The 19926-nt window shown below is 39.8% G+C and overlaps 2 protein-coding genes across 3 annotated transcripts in view; one reads left to right on the top strand and one right to left on the bottom strand.

The window, feature by feature from the left end:
• The window catches only part of MRPL30 (mitochondrial ribosomal protein L30), a 16256-nt gene extending 6041 nt beyond the window's left edge, over positions 1 to 10215 (bottom strand). For both annotated transcript variants that reach the window (XR_001003393.1, XM_011956554.1), the window contains exons 1-3: positions 10045 to 10215; positions 4870 to 4947; positions 2827 to 2907 (exon numbers count right to left, since the gene is read on the bottom strand). Coding sequence is in view for 1 of the 2 variants with exons in the window: in XM_011956554.1 (XP_011811944.1) it covers positions 2827 to 2907; positions 4870 to 4920 (132 nt within the window). In the remaining variant the exon portion in view is untranslated. The remainder of the gene's footprint in view (positions 1 to 2826; positions 2908 to 4869; positions 4948 to 10044) is intronic.
• On the top strand, positions 10168 to 19642 carry MITD1 (MIT, microtubule interacting and transport, domain containing 1). The gene is made up of 7 exons (XM_011956555.1): positions 10168 to 10463; positions 14848 to 14949; positions 17261 to 17397; positions 17478 to 17564; positions 18253 to 18368; positions 19294 to 19354; positions 19434 to 19642. Exons 1-7 carry the CDS (start codon positions 10238 to 10240, stop codon positions 19527 to 19529), a joined length of 825 nt encoding a protein of 274 aa, XP_011811945.1. The 5' UTR covers positions 10168 to 10237; the 3' UTR covers positions 19530 to 19642.
• Positions 19643 to 19926: the final 284 nt, after the last annotated feature.

Below are 19926 nucleotides of genomic sequence, written 5' to 3'. Positions count from 1 at the left end.
ATTAGGACAAATACCTAACGCATGTAGGGCTTAAAACCTAGATGACGGGTTGATAGGTGCAGCAAACCACCATGGCACATGTATACCTATGTAACAAATCTGCACATTCTGCATATGTATACCGGAACTTAAAAAAAAAATGTATACAGTGAGAGGTTCATATTATATTACTAGACAGAGAGAACAGCTAGAGAAGCATGATTCGTATGAGATGAATCACATCTTAAAACATACAACACAGATTGAACTCCTTATTCTACTCTTTTCTTCTCATTACTGCACTTGAGTAGTCTAAAAGAAAAAAATAAAACATACAACAGAGAAGGATGTGGAAGGAGCTGGCAGCAGTTATCTCTGGGTGGGTGAGATTAAGAGTATTTTTTGGTGAGTTTTGTTTGCTTACATTTTTCTAGGGATTTTGAAGAGATTAGAACGAGAAGGATGGTGGAGATCAGAGGAAGGGGTAGGTGCACTAAAGAAAGGTGAGAATATTTAAAAGAACAGTATGAAAAAGCACAAAATATTTTGGAAAGGCAAGTGGTTCAGGGTGGCTAATATAGAAAAAAGCATGAAAAGCAATGCAGGGGACGAAGTTAAACTATGTGCAACCATGTTGAGCCTTTAGAAATTACTGCTAGGGATACCGAGTTAATGAGGGTTAAAACCAACAGGACCATGTTTTTAAGAGATTTGGAAAGAAAACTCTTACCTGAGAATAAAACCAACTGGGGATAGAGCCTGATACAAGGAAACCCAGTTAGGAGGCACTTACGACCATGAGCCCAGGAGGCGGAGCTTGCAGTGAGCTGAGATCCGGCCACTACACTCCAGCCTGGGCGACAGAGTAAGACTCTGTCTCAAAAAAAAAAAAAAAAAAAAAAAAAAAAGAAAGAAAGAAAAATCAATGGGGAATGGAAGTCACCAAAAGCTAGGGAGAGGGGAAAATGGGGGAGTTACTATTATTATTGATTTGATCTTGCTCTGTTGCCCAGGCTGGAGTGCAGTGGCACAATTATAGGTCATTGCAGCCTTAACCTCCTGAGATTAAGCAATCCTCCCTGCTCAGCCTCCTGAGTAGCTAGGACTACAGGTGTGTACCGCAACACCCATCTCATTTTTTTTTTTGTAGAGACTGGGTCTCCTTATGTTGCCTAGGTTGGCATTTATTATTTAGTGGATATAGAGTTTCGTTTTTCCAAGATTAAAAGAGTTCTGGAGATGGATGGTTGTGATAGTTGTACAACAGTGTCAATGTACTTAATGCCACTGAGTAGCACACTTAAAAGTGGTTAAGATGGCAAATGTTATATGTGTATTTTACCACAACAAAAAATATTAGGAACCCCTTGCCCAAAACAAATAAACAAAAAACCCAGGCTTTACAAAGCTAAATATAGTCTTCAACATACAATCCAGCAATTATGCTCTTAGGTATTTAACTGATGAGTTGGGCATTTATGTCCACCCAAAAATCTATACATGAATGGTTATAGCAGCTTTGTTCATTACTGTCCAAAACTGGAAGCAACCACGATGTTTTTCCACAGGTGTATGCACAAACTGTATACGTCCATGCAATGGAATATTATTCAGCAATAAAAATAAGCTAGCAAGCCACAAAAAGACATGGAAGAACCTTACAGGTATATTGCTAAGAGAAAGAATTCAGTCTGAAAGGGCTATATACCATATGATTTCGGTTATATTACATTCCAGAAAAGGCAAAACTATGGAGACAATAAACAGATCAGTGGTTGCCAGGGGTTGGGAACTGGGAAGGATAAACAGGTGAACCACAGGTGATACTTAGGGCAGTGAAACTATTCTGTATAATACTGTAATAGTGGATACATGACATTACGCATTTGTCAAAACCCACAGAACTTCACAACATGAAGAGTGAACGCTAGTGTAAACCATGGGATTTAGTTAATAATACTGTGTCCCGCTGGTTCATCAGTTATAGAGGACACTGTGTATGCTGCGGGGAGGGAGCATATAGGAACTCCCCATACTTCCCAATCAATGTTTCTGCAGACCTAAAACTGCTCTAAGACATAAAGACTACTAATTAAAAAACAAACAAAAACAGGCTGGGCACCTGTAATCCCAGCACTCTGGGAGGCCAAGGTGGGTAGATCACTCAAGATCAGGAGTGCAAGACCAGCCTGGGCAACATGATGAAACCCCATCTCTACTAAAAGTACAAAAATTAGCTGAGTGTGGTGGCACAGGCCTGTGGTCCCAGATGCTCTGGAGGCTGTGGCACAAGAACTGTTTGGACCCAGGAGACAGAGGTTGCAGCCAGCTGAGATTGCACCATTGTGATCCAGCCTGGGCAACAAAGCAAGACTCTCTTAAAAAAAAAAATTAAAACAAAAATCAATGGCGGGCTTAGTCAGTATGATCTAAAAGAATGATAGGTACACATAAATCAAACAGAAAAAGCTGAAAGATCCAAAGTAGCAACGATCGATATGGAAAGTGAAAATGAAGAGTGACACAGTGAGAGCCTGAGTAGGAAGACCTACTGCTTTCTCAGGACAATGGTGCTACCAACACACATATACAAACCATAAGTAGGAATAAGTACACTGAAATGATAAAAACCCACTACTGTGAAAGCCAGTGACACAAGTGACAGAACAGTTTTGTTTTTAATAAGCACCATTTACATAAATCCCACTATGCTTTAAACTCTGTACCACCACCTATATCCACATATAATTTAACATAAAATCTTTCAGTATTAAAAAATAGGTACCACTTAAAACATATTTTTTAGAACAACACTAACATTAAAAAAAAATCAAACTTTGTTCTTACTTTATCTGGAATTCTTGATTTGGTGAATTTGTGACGAATCCAATCTGTACAAATGAGAGACTCCACACCTTTTGTCACCGTCTAAAATATGATATAAATCATTTGTTTTTTAGAATTCTATCTAGTACAGAAATCCATACCCACCAATCTTTAGGTAACAGAAGTCTGTTCCAACCTACCCTGTAATTATTAAAGGTATATCTTAGCGCCCTAGCTGAGTGAATGCATCCCATCTAAGCACTAACACAAAACAAAGGTAAGAGCACATAAATATACTTTTAGACCATGGATTGGTAACTGTTTTCTGTAAAGGACCAGAGAGTAAACATTTCCAGCTCTAGAGCTATGTAGTCTCCATTGCCAAAACTCAGCTTGGCCATTACAGGGTAAAAGCAGTTGAACAATATGCAAACAAACAGGGGTGGCTATTTTTCTTTTCCTTTCTTTTTTCTTTTTTTTGTTTGAGATGGAGTCTCACTCTGTGGTCCAGGCTGGAGTGCAGTGGCACGATCTCGGCTCACTGCAACCTCCACCTCCCGGGTTCACGCCATTCTCCTGTCTCAGCCTCCCAAGTACTGGGACTACAGGTGCCCGCCACCACGCCCAGATAATTTGTTTTTGTATTTTCAGTAGAGACACGTTTTCGCCATGTTAGCCAGGATGGTCTTGATCTTCTGACCTGACCTCGTGTTCTGCCCACTTCGGCCTCCCAAAGTGCTGGGATTACAAGCGTGAGCCACGGCACCCGGCCCAGTGTAGGCAGTTTTCAATAAAACTGTTATTTACAAAAATAGGTGGAAGGCTGAATTTGGCCTAGAGGCCATAGCTTAGCAACTCCTGCTCTAGAGAATGTGCAATAATTCACATTTAACAAGACAATATAAAAGAAATCCAAAACGAGTTTCCAGTTTCCTTTCTAGCTCTAACAATGTCATCATTCCTTTCCTATCTCTTGTTCCTGCTCTATACTCCTCCAGTCCCACTTCTCTCAGGCTGCTGAAGAAAAAGGGTTCACTGCTGACCTTTCATACCAGGATACTGCCGTGGGAATGGGCAGCAGTCATTCCCATCACTCCCTCCTAGCATTTCCTGCATTGCAGAGATGGCATAAACCACTAGAAGACAGGCAGTGGGCTGAGTTCTGCTGCCTACCAGCTGTGAGACACGAGACACTTACTCTCTCAGAGGGTCAGTTTCCTCAGCTCTAAACAGGAAATCATATCGACCCCCCAGGATTAATCTGAGGTTAAGGTAATATATATAAAGTCCCTTACATTGTTGTCATCTGCAGCCAGGAGCAGGTCAATAGGCTCATGTAGGCTCTGGCCCTTATGAGCAGATGAGGCTGCACCACTGCACTTTCTAAAAGCAAGCCTAGAAGGAGATACATGAAAATACTAACACTGATGGTCTCCTAGAGATTATTTCTCTTCCTTTTGATTTTCCATATTTTTCCAATATTGTATTATTGAAAATGTACTCCTTCCATAATCTAAGGGGGAAAAAACCCTAAAACTTTAAGATTAAGACAGACCATGGGGGAATCAATGACAGCCATTTTTTATTGGTATGTTTTCCAGAAAAAGATCTTTTTTGATTCTAGATCTTTAGGGATAAAACAGCAGTTAAACCATAAATAAACAAGATTAACTCTCAATATCCAAAAAATATCGAACAGGAACTGGTGAAAGAACTTAACTTTGGGTGGCTGGGACAGGTGGATCACAAGGTCTTGGAGACCAGCCTGGCCAATATGGTGAAACCCCCGAGTATATGAAAAATACAACAATTAGCCAGGCATAGTGGCAGACACCTGTAGTCCCAGGTACTCAGGAGGCTGAGGCAGAAGAATTGCTTGAACCTGGGAGGTGGAGACTACGGTGAGCCCAGATAGCGCCACGGCACTCCAGCCTGGGCAACAGAGTGAGACTCTGTCTCAAAAAAAAAAAAAAAAAAAAAGAACTTAACTTGCCTTGTAATGATTAAAAAAAAAAAAAAATCATAAGGGTAGAAAAAGACAAATTCTTGAAAAGAAACACTTACCTGTACTCTGCCAGGGGGCCTCTGAACTACTAAGCGCAAAATCCCAGCCATAAGTGCAGTGACTGCTCTCTTTAGAGGCTGTGGGAAGTAGGAAGCAGACCCATGAGTCAACTATGTCCTGGAAATGAACAGGTTTCCCCTTCTCTAGTATTCAAAAACTAAGCAGCAAATTAATTGTAAACTTAAGTTTAACAGTAAAACATATTGGTTATTTTAACACAATAAGGGCATGAATTAATTTATACATATTTTATTCAACCACAGGTAGTAATTATACACATTAACCACATCCCATTTTCACCAAATGAGTCAGACCTAGACCGATTCCACAAAACTACTATCATTTTAAAGTGTCTTCTTCAACAAGGAAGGCAGATAAAGAATACTTTGCCACAGAATCACAGAAAATTAAAGAGCCTGAAGGGACTGAAGAAATCTCAACTCCTATTAGAACTGACTGCCCACATCCTTATTTTACGAATGAGGATCATGAATTCCAGAAAGTTCAATGATTTATCCAAGTGCATTCAGTTATCAATAAAGTATGTGGTCTGGAATCCCATTCTCCTAATTTCTAGGCAAGTGCATTTTCACTAAACCATAACATCTTTCTGTTAAAATGTGGAATTTGTTTTTGCTTATTTGTATTTTTTTAAACTATTTTCAATGCACACGCATTGCTTCTATAACCTAAAAAGGTCATATTTATTTAATCAGACACAAAACAACTGTAGCCTACTATACTGACTTATACTGAAAGCAGAAAGATTAAGTGTATGAACTACATGTATATGTCCGACAGGTTACTTAATTCGTGCGTTACAGTTTTTCCCCCAGAAAAGAAGAAATGCAAATGAGTTATTCCACAAAGCACCTAAAACAGTACATGGCATGTGGGAAGCCCTCAATAAATGGTAGTTTTTATTATTATTAAATTATTACAAAGCTAATAAGAATACTCTTAAAACTATTCTTAAAAGCAGTCCCCAACCTTTTTGGCACTGGACCAGTTTCATGGAAGACAATTTTTCCATGGATAGGGAGAGGTGGCAGGGAAGGTTTCAGGATGAAACTGTTCACCTCAGATCATCAGGCATTAGATTTCATAAGGAGCATGCAACCTAGATCCACTGCACGCACAGTTCACAACAGCGTTCACACTCCTATGAGAATCTAATGCTGGACTGCTCTGACAGGAGGCGGAGCTCAGGTGGTAATGCTCACTCAACTGCAGCTCACCTCCTGCTGTGCCACCTGGTTCCTAGCTGGCCAGCAAATGGTCTGGGTCTGAGGCCTGGGATTTGGAGACTTCTGCTCTAACACACTAAAATAGGTTAAGTGTTATAATTCAGTGTCCCGCAGATTCTAGTTCATTCAAGTTCTGCAAGTCTTTCCTGTGATGTGGATAAAGCAATGGAACTGTGAGAATCAATGCAAGACGTCTCCTGAAAAGAGCCAGACCTCAGAAATATTCCTCAGCAACTGAACCTATCTAATGCTAAATTATTTTAGCAGACTTCCTCGTATCAAGGTTAGGTATTAATCCAACATATTTAGCTTCACACTTTATAAAAAATCTTTCTGATCACTTAGATCTCAACAAAATCCTAACTGGACTTTTGCTTCCATTCCAATTCCCCTAATATCTTCTTTGTATATCAGCAATAAATCATCTCATTAAATCTCAGATCATATCGCTCTGCTCAAAAATCTTCCAGAGAGCCAGGATTCTCACTGTCGAAGTGGGAAGTTACATATAAGCAAGAGCGGAAAGCTACAATGATCCTTACATACCTTATAATGTTTAGCTTAATAGAGATATTGAGGGATTAGAAATAATAATAGATAGGCGTACACACATGGGTTAGCTCTGTCAGCTGAGAGGACTTACAGCAATAGCACTCAGTGGCAATGAGCACGCCCGGTGCCCAGATCTTGGCTGCAGTCTTTAATAAAAGGAACCAGTGCTCCTTTGAGAAATGGCTGATTATGTCTGGAGCACTTTGTAATGCCAGAAAGGAACTACTGGAAAAAACATAATGATGGGGTATGTCAAAGGGACACTGGAGTCAGCTGTAGCCAAAGCTGGAACAATTTCAGCAACAAAATAAGTAACAAAGTATTACTGGCTTAGAATCCAAACTGAAATAAATAAACAAACAACCCTAAGTTCATACTAATATAAATAAGTGAATAAGTTAATGAGAAAGAACAAATATCCCATTCAGAAGAATTCCAAATAATTTATGTAGGTACTCTCTTACTCAAGGAGGTGGAGCAAAACTATTCATTCCTTAAGTGTGGGCTACGCTTAATGACTTGCTCCCAAAGAGTACAGGATAGAAAAGGGGAAAAATAACATTAGAGAAAGCTGACAAAGACTTTCGCAGCCAGGTGATTAAGGCTAATTAATATCAACACTGATAAAAGCCAAATTGGTGGCAGGCACCTTTGGTATGACGGAATGAGAATGGCCCTTTATCTCGATGGCCTTCCCTCCCAAAACTCGTAACCCTACTCTAACAGAAAAACATCAGAGTCCAGTTGAGGGACATCATACAAAATACCTGACCAGTATCTTCCCAAATACCTAACTGCCTCAAAACTGTCAATGACAGCAAAAACAAGGAAAGTCTGAGAAACCGTCACAGTTAAGAGGAGCCTAAGGAAGAAGTCATGACCATTAAATGCAATGTGGTATCCCGGAATAGTAAAAGAACATTTGGCAAAAACTAAGTAAATCTAAATAAAGTATGGACTTTAATAATGTATCTATATTGGTTCATCAATTGTACACAGGCATACCAAACACGTAAGGGGAAACAGTGTAGCATATATAGGAACTCTGTACCATCTTCACAACTTCTTTGAAAATCTAAAACTATTCAAAAATAAAGTTTATGAAAAAATTAAAACCTCCAATGCTTGCCCATTTCGATCACAGTGAAAACCAAATTCTTTTTCTTTTTTTTTTTTTTTGAGACGGAGTCTCACTTTCTCGCCCAGGCTGGAGTGCAGTGGCCCAATCTTGGCTCACTGCAACCTCTGCCTCCTGGGTTCAACCGACTCTCCTGCCTCGGCCTGCTGAGTAGCTGGGATTACAGGCACGCGCCACCACCTCCGGCTAATTTTTGTATTTTTAGTGGACACAGGTTTCACCATGTTGGCTAGGCTGATCTCGAACTCCTGACCTCAGGTGATTCGCCCGCCTGGCCTCCCAAAGTGCTGGGGTTACAAGCGTGGGCCACCACGCCCGGCTCTAATTCTTAATCCTCACCCTCTCATGTCTTTGTAGTACACCACTGCCAACCGTCCCCACCTCCAGGACTCAATCTCCAATTACCCTCTTGCTCAATCACCAGACATGCTGCCCCCCTTGTTTGATCTAGAACTAGTCAAGCAGTCATGCTCCCTTTGACTATTCCCTCTCCTGGAATGATCCTGATACTTACATGGCTAATTCCTTATCTTTTCAAATTTTTGGCTCAAATCTCACCTTTTCAATGAGGTCTACCCAGATCACATCATTTGACATTTTCACCCATACCCCAACTGTCAACACTCCCAATTCCTCTCTTTTCTTTCTACTGTGCGTATCTTCTAACATAACTTAATTATCTTTGGCGCATGTCCATTCAATACCATGCTAATTCCATTGGAAAGGGGTTTTTAGATTTTGTTGTTTTGGGTCTGTTATATTCACAGAAGTATCCCAAGCACCTATGTAAAGTGGTATCTGCCCTACAGCAGGCACATAATTTTTTTTTTGCAGAATAACTGAAATTTAAATATTTACAGACTACTGAAGGTGTGATAGTCAAAAGTTGCAAGTTTTAGAGTCCCCCTAAGTTCCTGGTATTGAACTCAGTCTCAAGCAATCCTCAATTTTCCCAGTAATTAGAGCTAGGTGTCACCACGTTTGACTCAAGGAATACGTTTATTTTATTTTATTTTTTTGAGACGGGAGTCTCGCTCTGTAGCCCAGGCTGGAGTGCAGTGGCAAGCTCCGCCTCCTGGGTTCACGCCATTCTCCTGCCTCAGCCTCCCGAGTAGCTGGGACTACAGGCACCCGCCACCACGCCCGGCTAATTTTTTGTATTTTTAGTAGAGACGGGGTTTCACCGTGTTAGCCAGGATGGTCTCAATCTCCTGACCTCATGGTCCTCCCGCCTTGGCCTCCAAAAGTGCTGAGATTACAGGCGTGAGCCACCTCGCCTGGCAAGGAATACGTTTTAATAAAGTAAAAGTTTACCGTCTCCTACTGTAAAATAGGAAAATACCAGGCATCACAGAAGTATGATCCCATTTCTACTTTTTTAAATGTCTGTGAACGTGTCTACGTACAGAAAAATTCTGGAAGGTTGTCAGAAAAGCGTTAATATACGCCTGGGGGTATGAAAAAAGGTGTTTCTCCTCCCCCACACCGACCGATAGTTCTTTTATCTTTTTACAATGACCATGCATGCAACAGGAACGTTAAAAAGCGATTTCTTTTTCTAAACCGTCAATGTATATAATTATTAAAGGGGGAAAACACTTCTGAAATGTAAAACACAGAATCACTCTTGCAGGGATACCAGAGATCTCTGAAGGCTGGAAACGTGTCTCTTCTCTGAACTCCTAGTGCCTAACAAGCAGTAGGCAGCCCTCATTACTGCCTCCTAGCAAAAGGGCAGAACAAACAGCTTTTGGTAGGTCTCGATCAAAATGGTAACAAATCACAATTTTAATACAATGGCAAATATTCTAACTGCCAACTCTGGATGTTTGCATTATAAAATGAAGCAATACAAAAATAAAGACAATTTTCTATCTTCATTAAAAAAAAAAAAAAAGCAACCCTAATCCCCAATGGCAACTCTAAATTATCAATAAAGCACAGAAAATGCTGCTTGGGTTCCCTTTCCCAAGCCGTCCAGCCTCGGCGGCTCCGTCCTTGAGTATGGGCCCAAAAAGCCGCGTAGCCCTGGATCCCGCGAATTGGGAAACGGGGGGGATCCTGCAGGCCAATGGCCTTACGGGAGCCAATGTGACGGGATCTGGCGCAGACCCATTTAGGTTGCCGTAACCTGCCAACTCAGAACGCAATAGGGAAAATCAATTAGGATCTGCAGAGGGCTCCCGGATACACCTTGCGAAGAATGCCGCACTCTCGGCCACTCATTCCCCACTCACCAGCACCCGCTAAACGTTCAGCCTGAACTTTTCCACCGAAGGGAAGCAGAACAGAGGAAGAGCTACCAAGTGCCACACTCAAAGCCTGCCGTCGCAGTGAGCGCGACCTGCACACTAGGTCACTTTTGTTCCGACGAAATCCCTCCCCCTCAGGCAAGTCCCTAGAAAGAGAGCGCAGGCGCCTGGGTGTCACATGACCACTTCCCGGAAGCGCGGCAGACCCGCTTCACTTCAGTCTGGGTTGAGGTGGAGGAGAATTCCCGGAATTATGGCGAAGTCCGGGCTGGGGCAGGATCCTCAGAGCACAGCTGCAGCCACTGTGCTCAAGCGGGCGGTAGAACTAGATTCGGAGTCGCGGTATCCGCAGGCTCTGGTGTGTTACCAAGAGGGGATTGATCTGCTCCTGCAGGTTCTGAAAGGTGAGCAATGAGGCAAGGCGGGGAGGACCTGAGGAAAAGGGCTGGTTCCTGCTGTGTCTGGGGTGAAGTGAATGAGTTAAAAACGATTCTTCCGCACCACGAAGCAGCAGTTAAATACAGAAGGTGGGATATTCTACAGGACAACTGGGCCGCTTTCCTTTAGATCTTTAGTAGATTGATGTCATCTAGAAAAGGTGGGGGGGCTACTAGTCTAGATTTTAAAAGACTTAAGAGATAGAACCCAGTGTAATATATAAGCTTTGATAGGACCTGGGTTTGTACGAACTTTGAAAGACATTTTTGGATCTATTAGAAAAGTTTGAATATAGATTGGGTGACATTAAAATTATTTTCTTAGGCAATATGATTTTTTTTCCCGAAAACTATCCTAAATTTTTAGGGATGCAGACCAAAGTGTTTTAGAAAGAGATGCTATGATGTCTTTAGTTAATTTTCCTTAAGCAAAAATTTTTTAAAAATCGAAGCTCTATTTGAGCAAAAATGCTAATTTTAAAAATCTAGGTGATGGGTAATAAGGGTGTTTATTATACGATTGTTTTTAATTTTCTGTTTAAACATTTGCATTTAAAGCAAGCCAAAGTAAAATTATGTAGCGGCGGAAGAAGAAAAGTTTTTCTTAAACGGATGAAGTTCGGTGTGAGAAATGTCCAGGGCTGTGGAGGGGACAGTGAGACTTTTCCTATTACTTAGTTATTCAATGTTGAGAAATACCCAAATATTCCTTAACACCCAGCACAACCCTGGCTCACAGTAGACACTCAATATTTATGTATTAAATTGATAAGATCAACTCCCGCTCCCCAACCCACTGACACTCCCAGTCTGGACTAAGCTCCCTCTGTGCTTTCTAGTTTAAGCTTCTTATAATTAAAGTGTTACCGAAGCTTTGAGGCAGCAGAGGGAAGCCCTTCATGGTTTGGTGCTTTGGTCAGAACTATAAACTCTACCTTGCCTGGGGCATTATTTGATGATAATGATGACAGTGACAACAGCAATAAGCGTAGCTATCACATTTCAGTGCTGAGTGCCAGGCATTGCAGAGAACATTAAAAGTGTGATCTCGTTTCATCCGTACCAATTGCCCTATCAAGTAGGAGCTGATGGTGTTCTCGCTTTATAGCATAAAAAATATTGTTCGCTTTCAAGTTCTGCCACTAGGAGGTGGTAGAGTGACAGTCAGCGCCCAAGGCCTGTGTGTACTGTATGGTGTACTGCATCGGTCAGGCAGAACACTGCTCAAGTTTTGGCTGCACCAGGAATATGAAGCGGGAGAATCACAGTTCTTCTCTAGTGTGCTTCACTGATCCCGTAGAGGTTACATGTAACATGGCATAGATGGGTTAAGACCAAAATGCAAATAGCGCTCATACAGGCAGTAAGTGCCAGGAGAGAGAGATCTATAGATAGGCACAATGAGGATTTCAACAGTTAAAGGTCATGGGAGGGTGGAAAGGTAGAGGTGGAGTTTGATTGGGGCTTTGGAGGAAAAAGAATTTCAGAAGTCAGAAATTCATCTAAGAGTCTTCAAATTCCTGTGCTGTCTTACCAAATAAGTAGTTTGGTTGAGCACGTGTCTGAAGAGGAAGAGTGAGAAGTCAAGTTTAAAGGTCGATAGGGGCTTGGATCACATTGTGAATGCCTTGACTACCAGGAGATTCTAACTCATTCCACAGGCAAGGAGAAACTATTTAAGGTTTTTACAAAGGAGTAACATAATTGGAGTTGCATTTCAGGGCTTGTCTCTTTCAGGAATGTGCTCTTTTCTCACAGATACTTATTTGCATGGCACACTCTCTCCTATTCCAGGCCTTTACACAAATATCACCTTCTTTGTGAGGCTTTTCCAGACCTCCAGTGTAAAATTATAACCCCATCCCAGCACTCCCTGTCCTCCATTATTTTATTTGATAGCACTTATCTCAGTCTAATATACATGTTTTACCAACTTATTTTTATTGTTCTCTTTCTTCCTACTTGAACAATAGAGGAGAATTGTGTCTGTTGTATTAACTGCTGTATCCACAGCACTTAGAACAGTGCCTGCCATGTCGTTAGTTCTCAATAAATATTTCTTGAATAAAGGACTGAATATGGCAAGGATGTAAAGTAGATATTAACCCGTAGAGACTGAAGTTAAGCAGACCAATTAAGGAGCTCCTGCTGGAATCAAAATAAGAGGTGAGTATAGCCATTATAGAAAACAGTATGGAGATTCCTCAAAAAATTAAAAAGAGAACTACCATATGATCCATTAATCCCATTACTGGGTATATATCCAAAGGAAATGAAATCATTACACTGAAGAGGTATTTGTACTCCCATGCTTACTGCAGCACTATTCATAATAGCCAAGACAGGGAATCAATCCAAGTGTCTATCAGCAGATGAATAAAGAAAATGTGGTACATATATACAGTGGAGTACTGTTCAGCCATAAAAATTGAAATCCTGTCATTTGTGACATGGACAAACTTGTAGGAAATTGTTAAGTGAAATTAGCCAGACACAGCAAGACAAATACCACATGATCTCACTCATATGTGGAATCTGAAAAAGTTGATATAGAAGTAGAGAGTAGAACAGTGGTTACCAGAAGCTGGGAAGGGCAGGGGGTAGGAGGAATGGGGAGAGGTTGGTCAAAGGGTACAAAATTACAGCTAGATGCCAGGCACAGTGGCTCATGCCTGTGATCCCAGTACTTTGGGAGGCCGAGGTGGGCAGATCACTTGAGGTCAGGAGTTCGAGACTAGCCTGGCCAACATGGTGAAACCCTGTCTCTCTTAAAAAAAAAAAATAGTTAAATAAGAGGAATAAATTCCGGTGTCTTATTACACAATAGGGTGACTATAGTTAATAACGTGTTGTATGTTTCAACATAGCTAGAATGAAGGATTTTCAGGGTTCTTCCCACAAAGAAACTAAATATTTGAGATGACAGATATGCTAATTACCCTGATTTGATCATTACCTTTACCAAGTGGTCAAAGTTAATATCACCAGTAGTAAGACACATAAACATCACGTACCCACTGAGCAAGGTACATCACTTCTGTGATTTTCTTGCCAAAAAATGCATAAACCAAGTCTAATCATGAGAAAACATCAGACCATCCAAAACGAGAGACATTCTGTAAAAACAACTGACCAATATTATTCCTAAATGTCAAGGTCATAGAAGGCAGAGAAAGATTAAGGAACTAACACAGATTGGAGGAGACTAAGGACACATAACTAAATGCAATATGGGATCCAGACCAGAAAACAGTTTCATTAGTGGAAAAATTGGTGAAATTCAAATAAGGTTTGTAGATGAGTTCATAGTATTGTTTCAGCGTTAATTTCCTAGCTCTGATATTTGTAGTATGGCTTGTAATATGTTAACATTAGGAGAATCCAGGTGAAGGAGGTATCTGTACCATTTTTGCAACTTTTCTGTAAATATAAAATTAACTCAAAATGTTTTTCAAAATGAGAGATTAAAATGAAATTATTGGCTGGGCACTGTGGCTCATGCCTGTAATCCTAGCACTTTAGGAGGCCGAGGCGGGCAGATCACCTGAGGTCAGGAGTCAGAGACCAGCCTGACCAAAATATGGTGAAACCCCATCTCTACTAAAAATACAAAAACTAGACAGACATGGTGGTGGATGCCTGTAGTCCCAGCTACTCAGAAGGCTAAGAGGAGAATTGCTGGAACCGGGAGGTGGAGGCTGCAGATAGCCAAGATCGTGCCACTGCACTGCAGCCTGGGTGACAGAACAAGACTCCGTCTCAAAATAAACAAAAAATGAAATTATTATGGAAAATATAAGCGATGTTGAAAGAAAAGAAGGGAAGGAACAAGAAGTGATTTGTTGACTGATCTGGGAGGATGGGTGCTTGGAGTAAAACTTTATGATCATGTATATTCAAAAATAACATTTTTGTGGTAGCTGGAAAAATGTGCATTATATAATGGGGAGGTCTGGAAGAGTAGCTGGTTATGTGGAAGATAAATATTTTTTTGCTATCTTTTAATTATGCAAAAACTTCAAACTTGTGGGTAATTAGGATAAAATAGTGCTCAGACATGAGTTTGACATGTAATGAGCCACCTTTCATCCCACCAGATTTGGTGTCCCAGAGATGAGACATAGTGTCAAGCATTCCCACTCCCAAACCAAGCTGTATCACATGCTTTGTGTAAATATGAAGGTCTTGGATGTTCAAGCCAAATTTGAGCTTATCGTGTGTATTTGAGGACTAAGGCAAATCATACTAAAGGATAGGATATTTGTAGAAAACTTGAGAAACTGAAAACAATGCCCAAATTAAATAGAAAAATTGTTTTGATACTTGCTAATATATATTTTTAAATTTATAGGTACCAAAGATAATACTAAGAGATGTAATCTCAGAGAAAAAATTTCCAAATACATGGACAGAGCGGAAAACATAAAGAAGTACTTGGAGCAAGAAAAAGAAGGTAAAGAGGATGTTTTAGAAAACACATCCGTAAACAACTATGATCGTCCGTTCACCCAGCGTTCCTGGCTCCTGCCCTCTGGAGCTCTGTGTGGTCTGGACCAGTTGTCCCTGGGAGCTTACAGGATTTAATCTGCATTTCCACTCCCATATAGGAGTTGTTCTTAATTGTTTTTTTTGTTTGTTTGTTTGTTTTTTAGTTGGGGGTGGGAATGTCAGACATCCCTTTGACCTTTGAACATCCGATGAAAGCTATACATACTGGAGAATGTTACATGCCATTTTTAAGGGGTTCACAAATCCCTATGAAGCTTAGGTGTGGACCCTATGTTAAGAAATACTACAGAGGAATACTGAATGTAAATTGTGTATTTTATTTATATTTCCCTTTATGAAATGACCAAAATCATGAAAGAAGCTAAAGAAACTCCTGGGATTTCCCTCAGATTTTGTTGTGAATCAAAACACCTCAGGAGTTAAGCATTCCTAATGATTAGAGGTCAGGTAGGTATTGTTCCCTATTGATTATTAGTTCCCTGCTCCTAAGCATCCAGTTTACAAATGTCTATAAATGGCCATATCCACCCTTACCTGAGTGCATACTTGCTGCTTTCTATAGCCACAGGTACTGCTGCCCTGAAAGGCCAGTGCCCCCAGGCCCTAGCTTTTCTTCCTCTCTATACTTTCTACACCCCTTTCCCCATCTCTTCCTGCTATTCTGTATCAGTACATATCCTGGGGATCCCCCACTGAGCTCCTTTGTTCAGTGGGAATAAAATTGTGTTTCCTTCACCCCAATTTGAAATTTAGAATGAAATTTTACTCGAAAACATTGATGAAATATAGTATCTTCAGCATTGTGGTTTTGAGTACATGGCATTAAATTAACCTCTCTGTGGCTATCTTGGCTTAAAAAACAAGGCATAGTTGCCAACATTATCTCTGTGGAAATATTTGGAACAGAATCCAAACTACTGATTTTTAAACAAAGTGTAAAGTATAATTTAGGGGCTACCATATAACGAATAATTTAGGGACTAGCATTAGGGGTCTTTTTTTTTTCTGAGACAGAGTCTGACTCTGTCGCCCAGGCTGGAGTGCAGTGGCACGACCTCAGCTCATTGCAACCTCTGCCTCCTGGGTTCAAGCAATTCTCCTGTCTCAGCCTCCTGAGTAGCTGAGACTACAGGCACCTGCCACCACACCTGGCTCATTTTTGTATTTTTAGTAGAGTCGAGGTTTTGCCATATTGGTCAGACTGGTCTCTAACTCCTGACCTCAGGTGATCCTCCCACCTCGGTCTCCTAAAGTGCTGGGTTTACAAGTGTGAGCCACTGTGCCCAGCCAGGGGTCATATTTTTTTAAAACCTTAAAGGTTTCTGATAACTTTTTCAATGTTCATTTTGAATTAACAAAAGCAATAGATCTATCCTATTGATCCTGTGACATCCCAGTCTTTAGCTTGGGTTATTAAGAAGTACTATAAATTTCTGTTTAAAACTCTACATGTGCCAAGAAAGACTTCGAAGCTCCATATTATACTGTATTCATGTTTTTTCTTTTTTCGTTTTTTTGAGGCAGAGTCTTGCTCTGTTGCCCAGGCTGGAGTGCAGTGGTGCGATCTCAGCTCACTGTAACCTCCACCTCCTGGGTTCAAGTGATTCTCCTGCTTCAGCCTCCCAAGTAGTTGGGACTACAGTCGCCTGACGTCACGCCTGGCTACTTTTTATATTTTTAGTAGAGGTGGCGTTTCACCATGTTGGCCAGGCTGGTCTCGAACTCCTGACCTCAAATGATCTACCTACGTTGGCTTCCCAAAATGCTGGGATTACAGGCGTGAGCCACTGCGCCCTGCCCTGCATTCATGTTTAATACTCACTTTAGTTATTAGATTGCAAGACATAAAAAGACAAGTCTGAAGAGAAGGACCAGAGAGCCACTGAGTTACAGTATGTGGTGCTACCCATGGTGACAGAAGTTATTGGATACCTTTATACATACACTACTCCCTTCAACAAACTGCCTGGTCTATAGGATCTGACCCAAGGACCTGTTCCAGGAAACCTCTGGATTTTCCCCCCTGCCTAGCCTCTGTGAAGGCAGAAATCACTAATGTAATGGTTTGTCTTAAATACATTTGTGTGTGTAACATCCTGCAATGTGTATGATATTTGGTAGGCATTCAGTATTTGCTGAATGAATAAGTGAAAAAAATTAATGTGTATCTGATAATGATTAATCACTATATATAAAATATAAAATGTGTAAAAAAAATGGTCACTGGTTTTACTGTTGAAGCCTGTGTTTTATAGATGGAAAATATCACAAGCAAATTAAAATAGAAGAGAATGCAACAGGTTTCAGTTATGAGTCACTTTTTCGCGAATATCTTAATGAGACAGTTACAGAAGTTTGGATAGAAGATCCTTATATTAGACATACTCATCAGGTATGTGAACGTACTAAAATATAATGAAATATTATATTCAATGTACTAAGTTAGTAATAATCCATTCTAATGTCTTTTAGCTGTATAACTTTCTTCGATTTTGTGAGATGCTTATTAAGAGACCATGTAAAGTAAAAACTATTCACCTTCTCACCTCTCTGGATGAAGTAGGTACCTGAAAGCACTTTCTCTTTCTTATTAACTTTATGCAGTTACAAGATGTAGTCCCATCAAGGAAAACACTGATGCAGTGCCTCAGCTAGATTTATTTCCTTGGAAATTAACTTATTATCTAACAGTATGCATAGCATGTCATGAAAAAATGTTATTGATTTTAGGATGCTGATTTTGTATTTGGCCACTTTGTTAAATGCGCTTATTCAAATAGTTTGTTTGTTTAGTCTCTTGGATATTCTAGGAGGCAATCACACTGTCTGCACTATGGACAATTTTGTTGCTTTACCAATTCTAGTATCTGGGGGTTGGTAGAATGATGTGGTAGTGGGCATCTCTATCTTGATTTTGACTTAAAATAGGAATGCTTCTACATAGTTATGACTTCTACGATTGATTTCAAAAGAAGTCAGCTCCACCTGGATGACTAAAACTATTCCAAACTACATTTAAGGAGACAGGATGGAGTTATGTTCACATTAGAAAGAAAATTATTTTGATAAAAACAGTTGCTCTTTAAACTACCTCCATTGTTTAGTTGCTTCTTTGAGATAGTAGACATTGAAACGAGTATAGAACATTTCCATCTTAATCCACCTATGATACAGATTGTATAGCTTAGGGATAGTTTAAGATAACAATAATAACTGAGGCAGATAATCGTATTTTTGCAATTAACAGGGCACTGAGCAAGTGCAGCAAAGTAGGGGCCTGCAAGAAATAGAAGAGTCACTCAGGAGTCATGGAGTGCTGTTGGAAGTGCAGTACTCTTCTTCAATACATGACCGAGAAATTAGGTTCGTCTACAATAATGTTTTAATTTTTATGCAGTCGATATATACTTAAAATTTTAAAAATGTTTTATATAATTGCATATATTTAATATTTATTTATAAATATTTAAAATTCAAAAAACCTCCATTTAGTCATTTTTCACTTTTGAGAAGAAAAAAAACACTTGGCTTACTTTTGGACAAAGTAAGCCAAGTGCTTTGTGTGTGAGTTTAATATTTCCTAATGGAGTAATATTTACATATTCTGTGTCATAGAGAAAAAGAGAATACTTTTCTGTCTACTCAACTGTATATATAGTGTTATGATATTAGGATAATTTATTTTCTAGTGAACTTAATATTTACTTATTGTGGCTTTACTTCTTATGGGTTATTAAATATTCTAGTAGGCATGACAATTTGCTGGGTCTATAAGAAAACAGAATATGCGGTTATTTCAGTGATACCTTCCTTTTGTTTAGCACAGTGATTATATGTTTATAGCAAGGGCACTCAGTTTTAATAAAAACTTAATCACAAACGAAATATGCAAAACAGATGAAAATGCAGCTGCTATAGTTGAAGCAGAGGTCAGGGCCCAGGGCTCCTCCTGCACATTCCCCATCTCTAGGTAGGGGAACTCTTAAAACACCACCAGTTGCCCTGAATACACTTTGCCACCACTTGTTAGCAGAACACGAAAAAGTTTGATCAACAAGCTGAAATTCAAGGTTAAACTATCAGATAATCAAATCAATTGATTGTTTCTATGACTGTTTTCACTGTGGACACAGCTCATAAAGAACCCCAGGTTTGATTCAACTCAAGCCACTGGAGGAAGTGGTTTGCTTTGTTAGGGGGAAATTTTGCTGACACTTAATACACTACAGCTCTATTAATAGTCTGACTTTAATGTCTTGAATATAATACTATATACTAATTTCAACAGGTTCAACAATGGATGGATGATTAAGATTGGAAGGGGACTTGATTATTTTAAGAAACCACAGGTAGGATATAATCTTATGAGTAAATGTGTAGCACTGTTTTTGTATCATTTTTAATGATACTCTTTTCTTCTCTTCTTAGAGTCGTTTTTCCCTTGGATATTGTGATTTTGATTTAAGACCATGTCATGAAACAACAGTGGACATTTTTCATAAGAAACATACAAAAAATATATGATGGGCAGTAGCCTAATTTGTATTATGTCTATTTTATGTGAATATTGGATTTTTTTTTAAAAGATCACTTTTATAATGTATGAATTTAACAACAAACTTTTATATTTCTACTAATTTATGGATCCATCATTCGGTTGTGGGAACAATCCTAAATATTTTTGTAACTATATTACTCAGTAGATTTACAATGTTTCTTTCAAGTAATACAGCTAATTTAAACATGTTACCAGCTTTTCTGTTACTTGGCTGCGGGAGCACGTCAACAAATAATGAGCATCTATTAGGAAGATGAATTAGATCTGAATTTTGCCTGTGGGAGTTTTGAGTCCAGGCGGGAAAGACACCATGGATTAGAGTGCTTTTAAAGAGACAGATGGAGCTTGGGCAACCTGTTTCTA

Source organism: Colobus angolensis, unplaced genomic scaffold (assembly GCF_000951035.1).
Source record: "Colobus angolensis palliatus isolate OR3802 unplaced genomic scaffold, Cang.pa_1.0 Scaffold42, whole genome shotgun sequence".
NCBI lineage: Eukaryota > Metazoa > Chordata > Mammalia > Primates > Cercopithecidae > Colobus > Colobus angolensis.
Note: the sequence above shows the minus strand (reverse complement) of the source record. Positions and strands in the feature narration are given on the sequence as shown.

Excerpts from the sequence above, each read along its gene's own strand:
- MITD1 (XM_011956555.1), top strand. The coding sequence starts at position 10,238 with ATGACCACTTCCCGGAAGCGCGGCAGACCCGCTTCACTTCAGTCTGGG. Across the intron at positions 17,565-18,252 it reads TTCTCACCTCTCTGGATGAA|GGCACTGAGCAAGTGCAGCA; the intron begins GTAGGTACCTGA and ends TGCAATTAACAG. Across the intron at positions 18,369-19,293 it reads ATACATGACCGAGAAATTAG|GTTCAACAATGGATGGATGA; the intron begins GTTCGTCTACAA and ends TAATTTCAACAG.